This window comes from Poeciliopsis prolifica, unplaced genomic scaffold (assembly GCF_027474105.1).
Source record: "Poeciliopsis prolifica strain line A6 unplaced genomic scaffold, Auburn_PproV2 SCAFFOLD079, whole genome shotgun sequence".
NCBI classification, from domain to species: domain Eukaryota; kingdom Metazoa; phylum Chordata; class Actinopteri; order Cyprinodontiformes; family Poeciliidae; genus Poeciliopsis; species Poeciliopsis prolifica.
In genome coordinates, this window is record NW_026562454.1 from 20,001 (window position 1) to 36,692 (window position 16,692).

Genomic DNA, 16,692 nt, shown 5'->3' on the forward strand with positions numbered 1-16,692 from the left:
ACTAGTACAAAAGTGCTATATTAAGATTATATTTAGAGGAACCTATGCTGAAGCGCTATGTCAACAAGGTATTTAGCAACAGCTAAAGCTAAAACGCTACGCAAACAAATGTATTTAGCTGTAGTTCATGTTTAATCATTATGTAAACAAGGTATTTAGCAACAGCTAAAGCTAAAACGCTACGCAAACAAATGTATTTAGCTGTAGTTAATGTTTAGTCATTATGAAAACAAGGTATTTAGCAGACGCTAATGCTAAAGCTAAAGCTCTAAATTCAACCATGTTGATGCCGAGAACAGGAAGAGGTTCTCAAAACAATTCATATATGTTCATATTTGAATGTATTTGTATAAAAGTAACACTTTAGTTGTTCATTTAAGTGTTGAATTCTTCCGTATTGATCATTCGCTCGTTTGTTGTACACAGTTGAGGTGGAAACTGTTTGTGTTCAGAAAATAATTGTGAGTTTTGAGTCAAGAACCGCATTGATGTAAAACCTGAACTTCCTGGATTAATCACAGCAGATCCAGTTAACTGAGTCTTATAAAAAATATAAACAACCTTAGCTGGTTGTTTGTTGGTGAGTCGTAAAGACCAAGAGGAGATGACTGAGTTGTTGCTGTAACTTGAGCTTCATTTTGCAGCAGTTGTTTGCTGTTTCCAGAACAGCTGCTCACACAGGACAGGAAGTTTCCATCCTCAGCTGGATTTAAATTTAGTGCTTAGTTGTTTCACGTGATGAACACGACCAGAACAACAGCTCGGCAAATTTAAAAGAAACAATCACAGGCATTAAGCCAGAAACAGTGAAACTACGCAGTTCCCTTCTGTTCCCCACATTTTGTATTTCAAACAGTTTTAGCCAAAATGTGACAACTCTTGATGTAATAAAATGTTTACACATTAAAAAAGCCTCTCATATATTTCATAGCTGACCTGGGGTTGGATCATTGTACATCACAGTGTATTATCACCTCCAGTGTGTTGGCTTGGCTTTGAAACAAGGACAGATGAAGGATCAACATTCCAGTTCATGGATTTAAGGGAGGAAACATGCCTTACATTTTACACTCCTACCTGGTTTTCCACACCAGTCACGGTTTGTCCTTGTTATGTAAAATAAGAGCACAAAGTGAGGTGAGGGAAATCCCGGGAAAGAAATGGAAATTTTATATTTCAGCTGTCTCTGAAAACTTCGTCTCCTCCCGGTTTCCGTCTGACACCTGTTTGTTTTAGCAATCATCCTCCTGTTTTTGTGTTACTACTCTAATATATACAAAGTTAAACTGCTTAATGAAATTTGGTCAGAATCTGTCCAATAACAAACAGACGCCTGTTTTATTGACATCAATCCCTGGTTGTGAAAAACCTTTTGAACAGTTTGGATCCTCGTGTGATGAAGGGACATTTTCCAGCTTCAGTGACTGATTCTGGTTCCTGGGTTTGTGTGATTCCAGTTGGGAGATCATTGATTCGGGGCAGGAAAGCCGGTCCAGAACCGGACCTCAGCTCGGTGAGTCCCTGAGACTTTTCATCCAGGAGACGTCGGCGTTCAAACAGCAAAACCCTGGCAAGGTGAGGCTGACAACCTGGCAACGTGAGCTTGAGTTTGTCATAAAATCAAACACCAGAAATAAATCAGAAAAACCAGCAGTGAGGAAGTTCTGTTTGTGTTTGTGTTAGTTCTGCCTGCTGGTTTGCAGTCTCTGCACCTTCTTCGCTGTCTTGGGTCGCTACGTTCCAGGAATCGTTATCTCCTACATCATATGTGAGTGAAGCGACCTGTCGCACTCTTTTCTATTTATTTTACAATCATTGCTGCATTGATCATGTTGTTTCCTTCCTGCAGTGCTGGGTTTTTTCCTGTTGCCTTTGATTTCATCTCAAGACAAAAGTTTGTGGCTGAAGCCAGTTCTGCAGAAGCTGGACTTCGGCATCGGGCAATTTTTTCATAAAATCAAGCAGAACCATGGTAAGTACTAAACAGTATTTTTCTGTAAAATATGCAGACTAATTTGTAACCTGTTAAAGTCTGCAGGCCTTCTGGACATCTTTAAACTTTGGCTCATGTTTTTTTAAATAATTTCACTCTGTAGTGAGGGAATAACATGTTCCCCTCTGCAAACCCAAGCCTGAATATTGAATATTAAACAACAGCAGCCATAATGTGTTTTTAGATAAATGCACTGTAACTTTCTTAGTTTTCTGTAAAAACTACTACCAAAAAAGCTCACAAATAAAGGAAAATATTCAATCCATGAGGTGTTTTTCATTATCTTGTCTTTTAAACGAAGTTGCATTTATTTGAATTGAATCTGATTCTTGTTGATTCGTTCTTTTCAGAGAAGAGACTCGTTCAGGCTCAGATGGAGAGAGAAGGCGTCGAATCCGACCTTTCTTCAATGTTTCCCAAGGTTGGTAATTGATTTTCGCCTTTTGGATCTGGTTCTGTTCACTAACAGGGTCCAGTTAGAACAACTGGAATTGACCACTTATGATCCTTATGAGTCTTGTTAGCTTGTTAAACCTCCAGCGGGAGTCGGGCGGGCTGGAGGGGCTAAACAAAATAAAGTCAGAGATTTTACCCTGCATTTTATACAAACTGACAGCTTTTCAGTGCAAAAGGTGACATTTCTGTGTGTTTCTGGTGAACAGCTCGACTCCACGGTGTGTAAAGACATGTCGGTGTCAGATACTGAAGTGTCTGACGTGACGTGGACGGATAACGGCACTTTCAACCTGTCAGAGGGACACACTCCGCAGACGGAGAACTCAGAAGGTGAGAATAACAGAACCTGTTAATGTTTTAGCCTGTGGATGGTTAGTTATTTGACATTTCACAGGTTTATCCTGCAAGAATATTCCCTTAGTGCCATCTAGTGGTGGTATTTAGGTATTACAGCACAAGCAGTAACACTGAAACCTCTTCAGATTGAGTTGGTCTTTGAAAGCGCTGTTGGTAGGAACTCAAATTTCCAATTGATATTTCCATTGATTAAGAATAATTCAGTTGTTTGTTAGAAGGCAGCATTTCTTTTATTGAGACTTTTGTAGCTTTGAGAGAAATATTTTCTCCTGAGAAAATTTACTGTACATTTATTTCTGAAAGTCTGTGTGTTTCGTATTGGAGAAGAGGACATGACAGTCCTGGTTGGTTATTCTGAGCTTCTTAATCATTTTCTTGGTCCATATCTGCTTCTTTCAGATCTTGATAAAGAGGAATTGTTCACCGCTGGGCTCCCAGATTTTCCTTCCCTTGATAACGGCACAATAACCAACGGTGACGATGACCTCAGTCTTGACCTTTCCTTACCTCCAACTAAACCAATCAAATCAAAGCGATCGCCTCCTCCATCACACGAAGGCCAACCGAGCGACAGCGTCCTGGAACTGGTCAACCAGATGACCGGCGACGTTATCGCCGCCGCCGTTACGTCCGCCATCCAGGAGAGGATAGAGGCCGCAGTCGGCTGCTTGGCTCTGAGCGAAGACCCCGAGAGGTCAAGGCCTCCGGATTCGAGCCGGCTGCTGGACCTAGCCGAGGAGTCTGACAGCGAGGTGGAGGACTTGAGCTGCTGGACCAGTCTGAGCTGGAGCAACTGGAAGGAGAGCTCGGGTTGGTAGAGGAGAAGACGAAACCCAAAGAGGAGGAACCGGCCCAGACAGACAAACCAGCCTGTCTGGATTCTTCTCTAAACTCCTCAGACGCCACTGACTGGTGAAAAGTTCGGCAGTGGAGGGTAGATGGTCATGAAAGACAATCAGAGTTTCTGTCACTTTTGGCTTCTTTTTGAGGAGAAAATATTACAATTTGTATCTTCTAGAGTTAGCATTTACATTTGAAACATCTGTTTCAGCACATGTGCAGCAGAGGCTCACTTACCCTAGTGCAAATGTGGATCTCATCATGATGTGGAGGTTCTTAAAGGAAAACAGACCTGTGATTTGAGATCTGCAATGAAACAGCCTGGAAAAAGAAAAGGAAGTTTTGTTGTTGACTTACCATCCAGAAATCACTTTGCTGCATTCTTGTTGGTTGTGCAGGAGGCTCCACTTTTGCTTTTCAAAGACGTACGGTTGTATAATGGCACATCTGATTTGTGTGAAGCTGTTGTACCTACTGCCAGCTTGCTCAGACCTACAAAGTTCTTTCTCTTCGTCCAGGTTGTGAAATTAGTTTTTTGAAAACAAGACACTGACTACTCATACTGACTCCACAGAAGCAATCCGAGCCAAACAGTCACCTGAAATCTGGCTTAGTTCTTCAACTGCATAACCCAGAAATCCAAAGAAGTGAACAAGTTCATGGTGATAATCACTGCATAGCTACATGTTTCAGGCTGAGATTAAAACGTTGTTCATGGCTGGATCATTGATGATGAAGGTTTCAGAAGATAATCAGGTTCATTGGATCTCCTGCGTTAGGATCTTAGTGTTTCTTACTTTATCAAAACATTTTGCAGCTTTTCACTTTTCTTTTGATGCAACATGCAGCTGGTCTCAGAATGATATGCATGGATATCTAAATAAACCTCCTGCAGAAGGACTTTAGGAGATTTTGTGGATGAATGGCAGAGAGCTGCCGGGAATCCAAATGAGGAAAAACAGAGATTAGACTGACTGTTGGAACAATACAGGAAAACAAGTTTGATGAAGTAATTGTTCTGACTTATTATTCACAGTATTATCCTCTTTCATTTCTTGTTTCATTTTTATTTTTGATATTTTTTCCACTTTATGATTTTAGTTCCAGCTGTGCCAATTTCTGCTTTAAACCGCAAGGTTGTATGAATGCAAAATAAAAATAAAGAATCAAGATTGTGCTGTCTTTTATTATTTGACCAAACAAATCCAGCATTTATTTCTGACCACAGTAATCAGAAGTGATGCAGCTCAATTATTTTACCACCACAGGCAGAAAATGGAAAACAAATTGACCTGCTGTGACCCAGAACGAGAGACCCAGCCTGTTTCCACCTGGCCACTGATTGATTTTTATTCATTTTTGCCATAATTCAAAAGCTGAGCTGTGTGAATTTGTATTAGCCTGCTGCATGAGATTTAAAGAAAAAATATGATGGAGGTGGAAAATAATTAAAAATATCCTAATATTTAATATACTTTAATGTTGTCCAAGTCGTTAATTCAATAAATTCTCTTAAATCAGTCTGTTGGATCTTAATGATGTTTTTATTTGTAAACATGAGGAAACATTGTTGATTTTCATTGTAGTTAATTTAATTACATTTATTTTTATTACTTTATTAAGCCACTAACATATCAGAGGATTTCCGGGAGTTATTCTTCTTTATAACTTGATCTAATATCAAACAATTAAATGTCAACAAAACAAATACAAGAACTAGAAATCTCAGTTTGTTTTATTTTATTATTTCAGTGTACTGCTACTGCCGGTATTTTTGTCAGCAGATGGAAATCTAAAGATCTTTGCTCATCATTTCCTGACAGAAGAAATGATGAGTTGCTGTTTAGATTATTTACCACAAGGGGCGCTAAAGACCCAGGAGCCTGTAATGTTGCCTAAATCTAAACAAACAAAACATTGCAGTTTGATAGAATTAAAAACTTAATTATAGAATCATTACTTAGAAGTTAAGATTTAGTGATATATAAGATCTTGACATTTTCTATATTTTGACATTAAGAAACGTTTTCTGAACTAAACTCTAGCATTTAAAAAAAATCAGCATTTGGTTTTTCTAGACATGGAGAAAATGTTATTATCATTATTCAGTAAATGTCTAAAACAAGCTGATAATGAAATTTAATAAACAGTAGAACTGATTGGCAGAAAACCTTCAGGTTGAGTCTTTACTGTACAAACAGAAACACGTCACATTTACAGGACTGTGACCAAACCTGATAAACAGCTCTCCTCTTGGCATTTCCTCCATTTCCAGTCGGATCGCATATTTGCTTGTTCCTTCCCCTTCTGTGCTCAGGCTTAAATATAGGTAGGACTCAACAGTCACAGAAACCAGAAATGGAGCCGCAGGCAGTTCAGCTGGACCGAGAAACTTTTTCATGTCCGATCTGTTTGGATCTACTGAAGAATCCGGCGACGATTCCCTGTGGACACAGCTACTGCATGAACTGTATTAATACCCACTGGGATGAACAGCATAAGAAAGGTATTTACAGCTGCCCTCAGTGCAGGAAAACCTTCATATCAAGGCCTGTCCTAGAGAAAAACACCATGTTAGCAACGTTAGTGGAGCAACTGAAGAAGACTGGACTCCAAGCTGCTCCTACTGACCATCGCTATGCTGGACCTGAAGATGTGGCCTGTGATTCCTGTACTGGAAGAAAACTGAAAGCCATCAAGTCCTGTTTAGTTTGTCTGGCCTCTTATTGTGAGGAACACCTTCAGCCTCATCATTATTCATCAACTTTCAGGTACCACAAGCTGGTGGAGCCGAACAAGAACCTGCAGGAGAACATCTGCTCTAAGCATGATGAGGTGATAAACATGTTCTGCCGCACTGATAAGAAGTGTATCTGTTATCTCTGCTCTGTGGATGAAACATAAAGGCCACGACACAGTATCAGCTGCAGCAGAAAGGACTGAGAGGCAGAGAGAGCTGGAGGAGAGACGAGGAAACATCCAGCAGAGAATCCAGGACAGAGAGAAAGATGTGAAGCTGCTTCAACAGGAGGTGGAGGCCATCAATCACTCTGCTGATAAAACAGTGGAGGACAGTGAGGAGATCTTCACCCAGCTGATCCGTCTCCTCCAGGAAAGAAGCTCTGATGTGAAGCAGCAGATCAGATCCCAGCAGGAAACTGAAGTGAGTCGAGTCAAAGATGTTGAGGAGAAGCTGCAGCAGGAGATCACTGAGCTGAAGAGGAAAGACGCTGAGCTGGAGCAGCTCTCACACACAGAGGATCACAACCAGTTTCTCCTCAACTACCCCTCACTGCCAGCACTCAGTGAGTCCACACACTCATCCAGCATCAACATCCGTCCTCTGAGACACTTTGAGGACGTGGCAGCAGCTGTGTCAGAGCTCAGAGACAAACTACAGGACGTCCTGAGAGACTCATGGACAAACATCTCACTGATGGTCACTGAGGTGGATGTTCTGCTGTCAGAACCAACGAACAAATCTGACTTTTTAAGATATGCATGTAAAAATCACATTGGATCCAAACTCGGCTCACACACATCTGGTTTTATCAGAAGAGAACAGGAAGGTGACATTGATGAATCAACCTCAGTCTTATCCAAGTCATCCAGACAGATTCACTGGTTGTTGTCAGGTCCTGAGTAAAGAGAGTCTGACTGGACGTTGTTACTGGGAGGTGGAGTGGAGAGGAAGAGGAGGATTTGTTGCTGTTTCATACAATAATATCAGCAGAGCAGGAGGTGGGAATGAATGTGGATTTGGTCGGAATCACAAGTCTTGGGCTTTGGATTGTTACCAGAAAAAATATGCATTTTTTCACAAGAACATCAAAACTCCTGTCTCAGGTCCAGTTTCCTCCAGAGTGGGAGTGTTCCTGGATCACACAGCAGGTATTCTGTCCTTCTACAGCATCTCTGAATCCATGACTCTGATCCACAGAGTCCAGACCAGATTCACTGAGCCGCTTCATGCTGGAGTTTGGATTTATTACTCCAAAGATGCTGTAGAGTTCTGTAAACTTAGGTAGACTGGGTTTGAATTTCTCTGAGTTGAATTTTACTGTCATGTGTTTTGTGCATTTGGTAGTGCTTGAACTGAAAAAATAAAATAAAACGTAGAGAGGCCCTGGCATCTATTCTTAAATCTTTTGGAAACGTTATTTTATCCAGGAAATTCAAATGTTGCAAATGTTTTCATTGCTGCTCTGGAGTTTCCAAACTTTTCAGCCTTGTGACTTAAAATAACATTGCAAGAGACTGGCAACCTCTTAAAATACATATTGTTATTTTATTGTTTATGTTTTTAAATAAATTTGTTTAATAAAAATTATTTTGGATTATGTACTGTAATCACTTAAAATATATTACATTATTTAATGAGACTCTTAATGGTAGATTTATTTATTTATTTTATTTAATTAATGTTGTCTCTATTGGCCCTTTACACATATCAAGGTTCACATTCCCATAATAATAAAAATTATTTCACGACAGCCTACTTGGTGTCTTTTGTGAACCTCTGATCTAGCATTATTTTTAAATGATAACTAAAATGTAAATACAAAAATGAAGCTTATGAGAAGCTTTCTCCTGAAAAAGGACTATTGCATCAGAAATATCTTTCTGTAGGATTTGTCGTTTAAATCTTCTTAACAAAATAAACTAGAAAAATGAGTGCAGTTTCCTTCAGATTTTCCAGGTGAGATTTTGTTGTTCCTTATTTTGATTTGCATATTTTTCTGTGTTTGTGTCAATGAATGTGTTTTCTAAATACTATTAAACCAAAAGTGAATTCAAGTCCGTTTCGCTGTTTGGTTTAGTCGGAAAAAACAGTTTCCGTGTTCATTTACGAGATCAACCTGACACTCACAACATGGCGGACGTGCTGACGTATCAAGCCTTTCTCTGTGATGAGAACGTCGGTCTATCCTGAAGGGGGCGATAGTGCGCCGATCGAGATTCGGATGGAAGTTCACAGAAGAAGTTTAAAGCTCAGCGTTTACCCTCGTGTTTACAAGTGAGAATAAAAGTCACCACTCAGGCTCTTTGGCTCTCAGTCTTAAGCATCTTAAATAAGTAAGTAATTACTGGATGTAAAATCAGCTTTTTCTAAGATTGGTTTGAAAGTCGGAACGGTTCGAACTTCAGTTGTTTATCGGCGGTGTTAAGCCTGAGCTGGGAGTTTGGCTAGCTTGTTGCTAACAGATGTCAGGGCAGGTTATCTAAACTTTTATCGTTTTATGGTTAATCTAAATAATCGCTAAAATGATTGATCATCTGTTTAACAGATTGCTAGGTGAGGTGTAAAATTTCCTTTGTAATAATGTTATGAAGGTCGCTGTCCAGGAACCGTTTTATTATGAGCTTTATCTGCTGACTTTACAGAAATGTGTCTCAGTTAAATATAGAAACAACCATAACAGCAAACTAAATGTAATAAAAGTGTTTAACTGATGCTGACAGACATTAGGGAAGTGACTACATGTTATTAAAACATTTTTAAGGTCTGGGTGGCTGTGACTACATGTCCCAGCATTCATAGCGCCACTAACACAAATATTATTCTTGGAAAAACATTTCTCTTTGATATAGGCTTCTTCAGGACCCCACTTACTTAAAATAATAATGTAACAACTCATTCTCAAAGATCAATAAACTTTCAATTGGAATGGACACTAAGCACTGGAACTGGAAGACATTTTAAATATCCAAAAATAAACAAACAAAACAACAGAAACAATAAATAAAATAAACGATAAAGTCTCTGGAAACAAAATTGTACATCGAAAAAGGGTTTAGTTTAGACCAGTGCTTCTCAAATAGTGGGGCGGGCCCCCTTTGGGGGGCGCGGTGCGATACCTGGGGGGGCGTGTGATCCTGGGGAACAGGCTTTTTTTGGCCATACTAGTATAAAGTGTAATTGCGCACAGTAGGCGGCAGTGGCGCTCTCATTGTTACTTCTGTCACGTTTGCGACAGTGCAACATTTCATGACTTACAAGACAACAGGTTTGCCCTGGTTAGCAGTGTTAAGTCAACAAAAAGCTCCGACTGCGTTATGTCTATGGCCTCCGTTATTCAACAACCCCCAACATGAAAAAGTTTTTCACAGGGATGAAAAGAAAAGCGGAGAGAGACAAAGATAATGAGACAACAGAAAGTCAACCGAAAGCTAAGAAGAGGAAATACGACGAAGCGTATTTAGCGCTTGGCTTCACTGTGACTACAGTTGGAGAAGAGGAAAGACCGGTGTGTTTGCTGTGTCTAAAAATGCTCGCAGCGGACAGCATGAAGCCAAATAAATTAGTGCGTCACTTAAATACGTTACATCCCAATCACGCCGATAAGCCGCTAGAGTTTTTTCAGCGAAAAAAATGTTAATAACGAAAAAATGTTATGCAGAGATGGATAGTCACGGTGGGGAGTGGGGGGCGCGAATAGTTTTCTTCTTGCTAGGGGGGCGTAACGGAAAATAATTGAGAAGCACTGGTTTAGACTGAAGCAGCAAACTGAAACTTTATCATCCAATTTTAGTTAGAATGAGAGAAAAGAGGAAAAAGATAAATAATACAAATTGAAATGGTTGAGCTTGTTTTAATTCGTCATGTGATCAATTGATTTATTGCTTATTGTGACAGGCATATTAATGAAGAAAGGGGGGATACTAGTCCTCCTTTTCACTGGTTTCAGTTTTTGTGTGAAATCAGTGCAGCTGAAATTAATTATATTTTGGTTTTTATTTATATCAGTTTTTGGTATTTTCTGCCAGTTTTATAATAATCATTTTCAACAAACTTAATTTTATTTTCTGTTTTATCATCTGTCTACTTGTGATGTTGAATTGTTTAGAAGCACTGAGGTTGTTGTAAATGAGCTACAGAAATAAACTTTTCTATTCTCAACTTTATTTTCTGGTTAAATAAAAGTAATTATTACATTTGCTTTTAAACATTTCAAACAGAAACCTTTCGACTGATTTCTGTATTTTAATCTGCTAGTAAGAGTCATATTTTTGTCTGTATTGTGATTAAGAAGTCTAAACATGAGCGATGTGCCTTCAGGTCACCATGGCGTCTTACACCTGCATCAGCTGCCGGGTGGCCTTCGCCGATGGCGAGGTGCAGCGGGCGCATTACAAAACCGACTGGCACCGCTACAACCTGAAGCGCAAGGTGGCCGACATGCCACCGGTCACCGCAGAGAACTTCCAGGAGCGCGTGCTGGCGCAGCGGACCGCCGCCGACCAGCAGCTGACCCACGCCACCGAGAGCTGCGGCATCTGCAGCAAGAAGTTCTCCAGCGCCAACGCCTACCAGAACCACCTGCAGTCCCACAAGCACCAGCAGGCAGAGAGGCAGGCGCTGCTGGCGGCGCAGAGGAAGGTGGAGAGGATGAATGAGAAGAACCTGGAGAAGGGCGTCTGCGACGAGAAGGTGGACAACGACGCCAGGAACGAGGCGCTGCAGCAGGTGCTGAGGGAGCAGCACAGGCCCAAGACGGCCACGGTCCAGACCGCCGCCGCGGCGAGGGCGGAGAAACCGCCCCGCATGGTGTGGCTGGAGGAGCAGGTGAAGAGACGGGAGAGAGAGGAGGGAGGAGAGGCAGCAGAAGGTAAACAGAATAAAAAAGCATTTTAAATGTTTAAATGAAGAAGATTTGATGTTTTCAGGGTTGAAAATCCAAGACTTTCTGTTGGTGTTTGGAAAATTCTTGATTTCTAGGTGAAATCATTGAAAATGATTAATATTCAAACTGCACAATTTGGTAATAAAGTGTGATATGAAGTTTCTTTAATAGACTAAATTTGAACATTTACAGTTGAAATCCAGTCATAAAAAGTTTAACATTTTTCTAAATGTCCAAAATTAAATAAGACAAAATGTTTCTTATTGTAGGTCAGTTAGAATTAATAAAATTATATTTGCTAAACAGCAGAAAACTTAGTGAAGACTCTTTTATTGATCTGTTTGGACTTTTTTTCTATATTTTAATCATTTAATTTGAGGATGAAGGTGATTTAGCTCAGCTCTTACATTGGATTGTTTCAATGTTTTACACATTAAAGTTATTGAAATTTGGGAATTTTTTATTCAGTTAGTGTTTTGTTCAGGATGTGTTTTAAACAGACATTTCAAAAATAAAATTGTTGTATTCAAGGTTTTTTTAGTGTCATACCAGTTTGGATTGGTGGTATAAACTTTGGACTAAATAAATAGATAAATAATTCAATAAAAATATATAGATTTGACTGTGGGAAAAGTGTCTGACCTGTTTCTGTAAAACCCTCCAGAGGAGTGGGAGGATGTTGATGAGGATGACGATGACGACATGGAGGAAGATGCGGATGAAGAGGAGCTGATGGAGGAAGAGGAAGGCGGCTCTCCGGGCCCCCTGCCGGGCTCCGTCCCCGTCACACACTGCCTGTTTTGCCCCCACCGCTCTCGCTCGCTGCTGAGGAACGTGGCTCACATGACTAGAGTCCACAGCTTCTTCATCCCAGACGTGGAGTTCCTGGTGGACCTCAGGGGCCTGGTCCGGTACCTGGGTGGGTCCATCGCTGCACGTTCCTCATCATGCTTTGTATATTTAGCTTTATAAGATTCTTACAATTTGTTTCCATCATCGAATGCTGATTTGATTGATCTTGTCAACGGTTAACTGGCCATTTTCTTAAAACAAGACTTTTCTCTGGTTTGAAGATTCAGAACATAAAGGGTTAAATCTTTCATTTGCTGAGTAAAAAAAAAAAAATTAAACTTGAACATAATTTAAAAGAAGAGAAGAATTTTGAGATTAATCTAAGAAATGTTTTAGAAGAAATTTCAACTCAGAAATTTTTTCTAGAACATTTTTGTCATTAATCTAAAACTTTGTTTGACTTTTGGATCACAGAAATCTCCTGATTTATTTGAGTTTTTTTTTCTTAGATTGTTTCTAAAGTATTTCAGTTTTTTTTTTTTTTTGCAAATTAAGAAACTTCCTGAACTTTTTCCTCAGGAGAGAAAGTCGGTGCTGGGAACGTTTGCTTGTGGTGCAACGAGAAGGGCCGCTCGTTTTACTCCACAGAGGCGGTGCAGAGTCACATGACGGATAAGAGCCACTGCAAGCTGTTCACGGACGGAGACGCCGCCCTGGAGTTCGCAGATTTCTACGACTTCAGGTGTTTCTCTGGTTTCGACGTTTTTAACCTCCTTCAGTTTGAGACGATGAACTTCAATGTTTCCTGAAGTTGGGACAGATTTCCTCTTTGCTCTGTGAACCGATGTGCTTCTGCTGTTGGTCCAACAGGAGCAGTTACCCGGACCGGAGCGAGGGAGCGGATGAAGGGACGGACGAGGATCTGCCAGACGAGAAGAACCTGCAGTACGACAATGAGACGATGGAGCTGACCCTGCCTTCAGGTGACCTTTGCTTCCAGCTGCTGGTTTGGCTCTGGAAGCCGTTCAAACCGCTGATTGTTTCCTCAGGTGCCAAGGTGGGCCACCGCTCCCTCATGAGGTACTACCGGCAGCGGTTCGGGACGCAGCGGGCCGTGGTTCCGGGCCGCAGCGGGAACGCCGTGGGCCGGGTCCTGCGGCAGTACAGAGCCCTGGGCTGGGCGGGAGACGCAGGTGAGGCTCCGCAGCGAAAACATGATTCAGTTTGGAGGCTGAATCCTCAACTTGATGCTTCTGGGTTAGAAATTATGAGGTGATTTAATATTTGTAAATATAAACAGATATATATTTATACATATGTACCAGAGCCTGTAAAAATACATTTATTTGATAAGAGACATAATTTATAAAAAAATAAAATGTTAAATATATACATCTTTATAAAAAATAAATATTTTGTAATAAATAAGGAAAAGAGGCAAAGAGCCTTTATGGTTGAAACATCCTGCAGAAATCGATCAGTTCAGGTCTAAATGTAGATCAATTACCAATCAGCTCTTCTGGGTCTATAATTGTAACCATAGCAACCACATCAACAAGTTAATCGTGATTTATATTTACAGCAGATTTGTGTTTTTATTGTTGAAACTCAAAAAATCTACATGAAATCAGCTGTAATGTGGTTTTCTGACTTCCCTCAGTGGGACGTTTGTCCTCCTGTCTTTAACAAAATGTCCGTCCCTCCAGGCGGCTCGGTCCAGCAGAGACAGAGGGACATGCAGTACGTCCAGAGGATGAAATCCCGCTGGATGCTGAAGACGGGGATGAGCAACAACGCCCACCAAGCAGAAGCACTTCAGAGCGCAGGTTATGTTCTGAGAGGGAGAGGAAGCAGCTGCGACACAGACTGCTGCAGCTGCGACACAGACTGCTGCAGCTGCGACACAGACTGCTGCAGCTGCGACACAGACTGCTGCAGCTGCGACACAGACTGCTGCAGCTGGATGATGGCTGCCGGGAAAACGAGGGGAACTCAGACTTTTCTGTCTCGTCTTGATTAAAAAGTGCAGATGAGCTGAAAACGAACCGCAAAACTGAAAGAAGGAGGAACTGCTTTCCTGAACTGAACTGAATCTGATCAGCCTCGTTAGAAAAACAACCAATAAAATAAAAATAAAGAGCAAAAGTCAAATTCATCAAAATATTCTCATGTTTTACTAATAGTCACACGTATGAAATGAAAATATCCAGACGTTCTCCTCCAGCTGAGACTTAAATAGATTAAAAATGATTTTAAAACTGATGATGCAACTGAAATGTGATTAAATGTGATTTTAAATTAATTCACTCGTTCAGTAAAATATTTACATCAAATTTCCTCCCATCATTTCTTCTGCAGCTCTTTTGAAGTTTGAGGAAATTATTTTTGCCTCAGGTCTTTAAACTGTTAGATTAAATCCATGAAGTGTGTTCATGTTTTACTCCTTTGAATTTAAATGTGAAACTATTTAATTTATGTCTTCTGAAACCATGAAATCATTTAATTCCCAATGATCAGAGGTTAAAATCCCAGATCTTTGCTCTGTGCTGTTAGCAGCTGCTCGGGTCGGCTCTGAATGTGTTTTAAGACCAAGCCAACAGCTGAATACTCAATTATGTAATTATGTAAAACACCAATCCGCTCTGCTGTCTCCCAGCACTAACGACCAATCAGAGCCAGGAGGCGGGTCTTAGCGTTGTCAATCATCTTCTCTCTCTGCCATCCATGACGGTGGGTGAACAGTTAGTTTCTCAGCTGTTAGCACATTTAGCAACATGTTCACGAGGATGATTGGCGGCGCTAAGCCCCTCCTGCTGGCTCTGATTGGTTGTTTATTCAGATGACAAAAGCAACCCAGGAAGATGACCTGCCTCATGCTGTCAGTAACAGTTTTAGCTAATGTATAAAAACATATTTGAAATAAAAGTTAATTTGCTTTGTTTATATGAGAAACGTTTCGTTTTCTATGATTTGCTGTTTTATCCTCAGAGTGTCTGTAATGTTATTATTTATAGAAACTCAGAACCTGTTTCTGTGAAATGATGAGAATCAAAGCTGGACTCCGTCACGCCCTTCTGTTCTCATTCGTCAGATTTGTGAATGAGCCTGGAGCGGATGATGTCATGGCGACTCCTCTGCATTAATCAGCTCAGTTTCTCCATTTGTTTGCGGTTCTCCACTTTATATTTGGCAGCCGCTGCACTTCCTGAGTGTGTTTGATGGTGGGGAGGTTTAGGGCACTCTGCCCGGGCGCACGCCGCGGAGGAGGGGCGGCGCAGACAGGCCGACGGCGCGGAGGAGACTAATTGATCCGGACGACGTGGGAGAGAGATGAGGCATTAGATCTGTGCGCGTCAGAGAGGAGTGATGGAGTCTGAGGGCCGCAGCGGCTCCTTTATGAGACCGCTGATTTATGAATCACCAAGAATTTATGAGCTTCCTTCAGTCTTTGCTGTTTTTCTGACATCCTGCTGTTAATGAAAAGTTTAAATTGATGCTTGGAAGCAGCACGATGGAGCGGATTTGGTGCTTTGTTTTGCATGATTGCATGAAATGACAAATCGCTGCATAACTCCTGACTTCAGCCAATTTCTGTTATCAGCAGGTTTTCCTGTGCAAATTTCCTCTTCAGCGTCTGATCCTCAGGAGATCTGCAGATTATCACCAGATTATTCTGGATTGTCTAACAAGTCCCACATGGAGGAACATTTATTTATGTTTTGAAATTTTTTAATTTATGTATTTTGGCTTGGGCGGATGACAGATGAGGATTAAGGTGAAAAAAAGCCACTTAGTCAAAATTTGGAGGAAAAAAAAACGTCAGAATTTGGAGACAAATCTCAAAATGTTTCAACACTAAAACTTGATATTAATGAGCTTGTAAAGCAGAAAATATTTTACTTTTGAAACTCAGATAATTTTGTATTTCTGAGTTCAGAAAATTTCCAGTTTTTTCAACATGAATTTGTTTTTCTTGCAGATTTCTGAATTTTGAACTCAGAAATTTTCTAAAAATAATTCTGACATTAATCAATTTTCATTTCTCTTGAATTTTTTTTACTTTTTAGCTCAGAAATGTCGAAGTTATTTCTAGAAAATTTCTGAAATTAATTCTGAGTTTTGGTGGAAATGGAGTCTTTTTTCCATCTCCAGTTTCGCTTCACATCTCGAGACGCAAATAGTTTTAGATTAAAGCAACATCTGGCATTTCATAAAGTTTATCTATTTATTTATAGATAGACAAATATCAAGGTATCTGTGTAGATTGATGTAGAAATAGATATTATATATATAGTGATAATAGTGAGTTAGTTCTAACTTCCCCCTTCTGTCTGCATGATCCTGGTCTCCCTCTGAGCCCTGGGGGCCTGGTATTGATCGGCGCTGTGTAGGTAGTGATCGGACATGAGTGGATAATTTCCTTTGCTGCATTAGAGTCCATTACTGGACCCGCTCTCCGGAAAGTGAAAGACATCCTCAAAAGAAAAAAAAACCCAGAGAATGTTCTTGGAAATGGATTCTTCTCTCAGGAATGATTGAACGTCTGAGGATCATCATGGAGATGATGACGGAGTGAAGCGGCGTGGAGATTCCTGCTGGAAACGCTTCATTCAGCTCAACCCAGCTGCT

At 40.5% G+C, this 16,692-nt stretch overlaps 2 protein-coding genes and 1 pseudogene across 2 annotated transcripts in view; all 3 read left to right on the plus strand.

The window, feature by feature from the left end:
* Window positions 1–3,925, plus strand: part of LOC129352696 (reticulophagy regulator 1-like) — a 15,884-nt gene extending 11,959 nt beyond the window's left edge. The window contains 8 exon segments of the mRNA XM_055021810.1: window positions 1,458–1,575; window positions 1,684–1,768; window positions 1,850–1,972; window positions 2,344–2,414; window positions 2,656–2,779; window positions 3,206–3,565; window positions 3,568–3,675; window positions 3,678–3,925. Of these exon segments, the coding sequence (XP_054877785.1) occupies window positions 1,458–1,575; window positions 1,684–1,768; window positions 1,850–1,972; window positions 2,344–2,414; window positions 2,656–2,779; window positions 3,206–3,565; window positions 3,568–3,675; window positions 3,678–3,715 (1,027 nt within the window). The 3' untranslated portion in view covers window positions 3,716–3,925.
* A 2,079-nt stretch (window positions 3,926–6,004) lies between these two features.
* On the plus strand, window positions 6,005–7,378 carry LOC129352701 (E3 ubiquitin/ISG15 ligase TRIM25-like; annotated as a pseudogene).
* A 1,237-nt stretch (window positions 7,379–8,615) lies between these two features.
* Window positions 8,616–14,028, plus strand: LOC129352698 (cytoplasmic 60S subunit biogenesis factor ZNF622-like). Its single transcript, XM_055021811.1, is given in 8 exon segments — window positions 8,616–8,722; window positions 10,707–11,256; window positions 11,936–12,190; window positions 12,643–12,805; window positions 12,934–13,046; window positions 13,113–13,256; window positions 13,770–13,861; window positions 13,863–14,028. Coding segments are annotated over 7 exon segments (1,350 nt in total). The 5' UTR covers window positions 8,616–8,722; window positions 10,707–10,712; the 3' UTR covers window positions 13,902–14,028.
* Window positions 14,029–16,692: the final 2,664 nt, after the last annotated feature.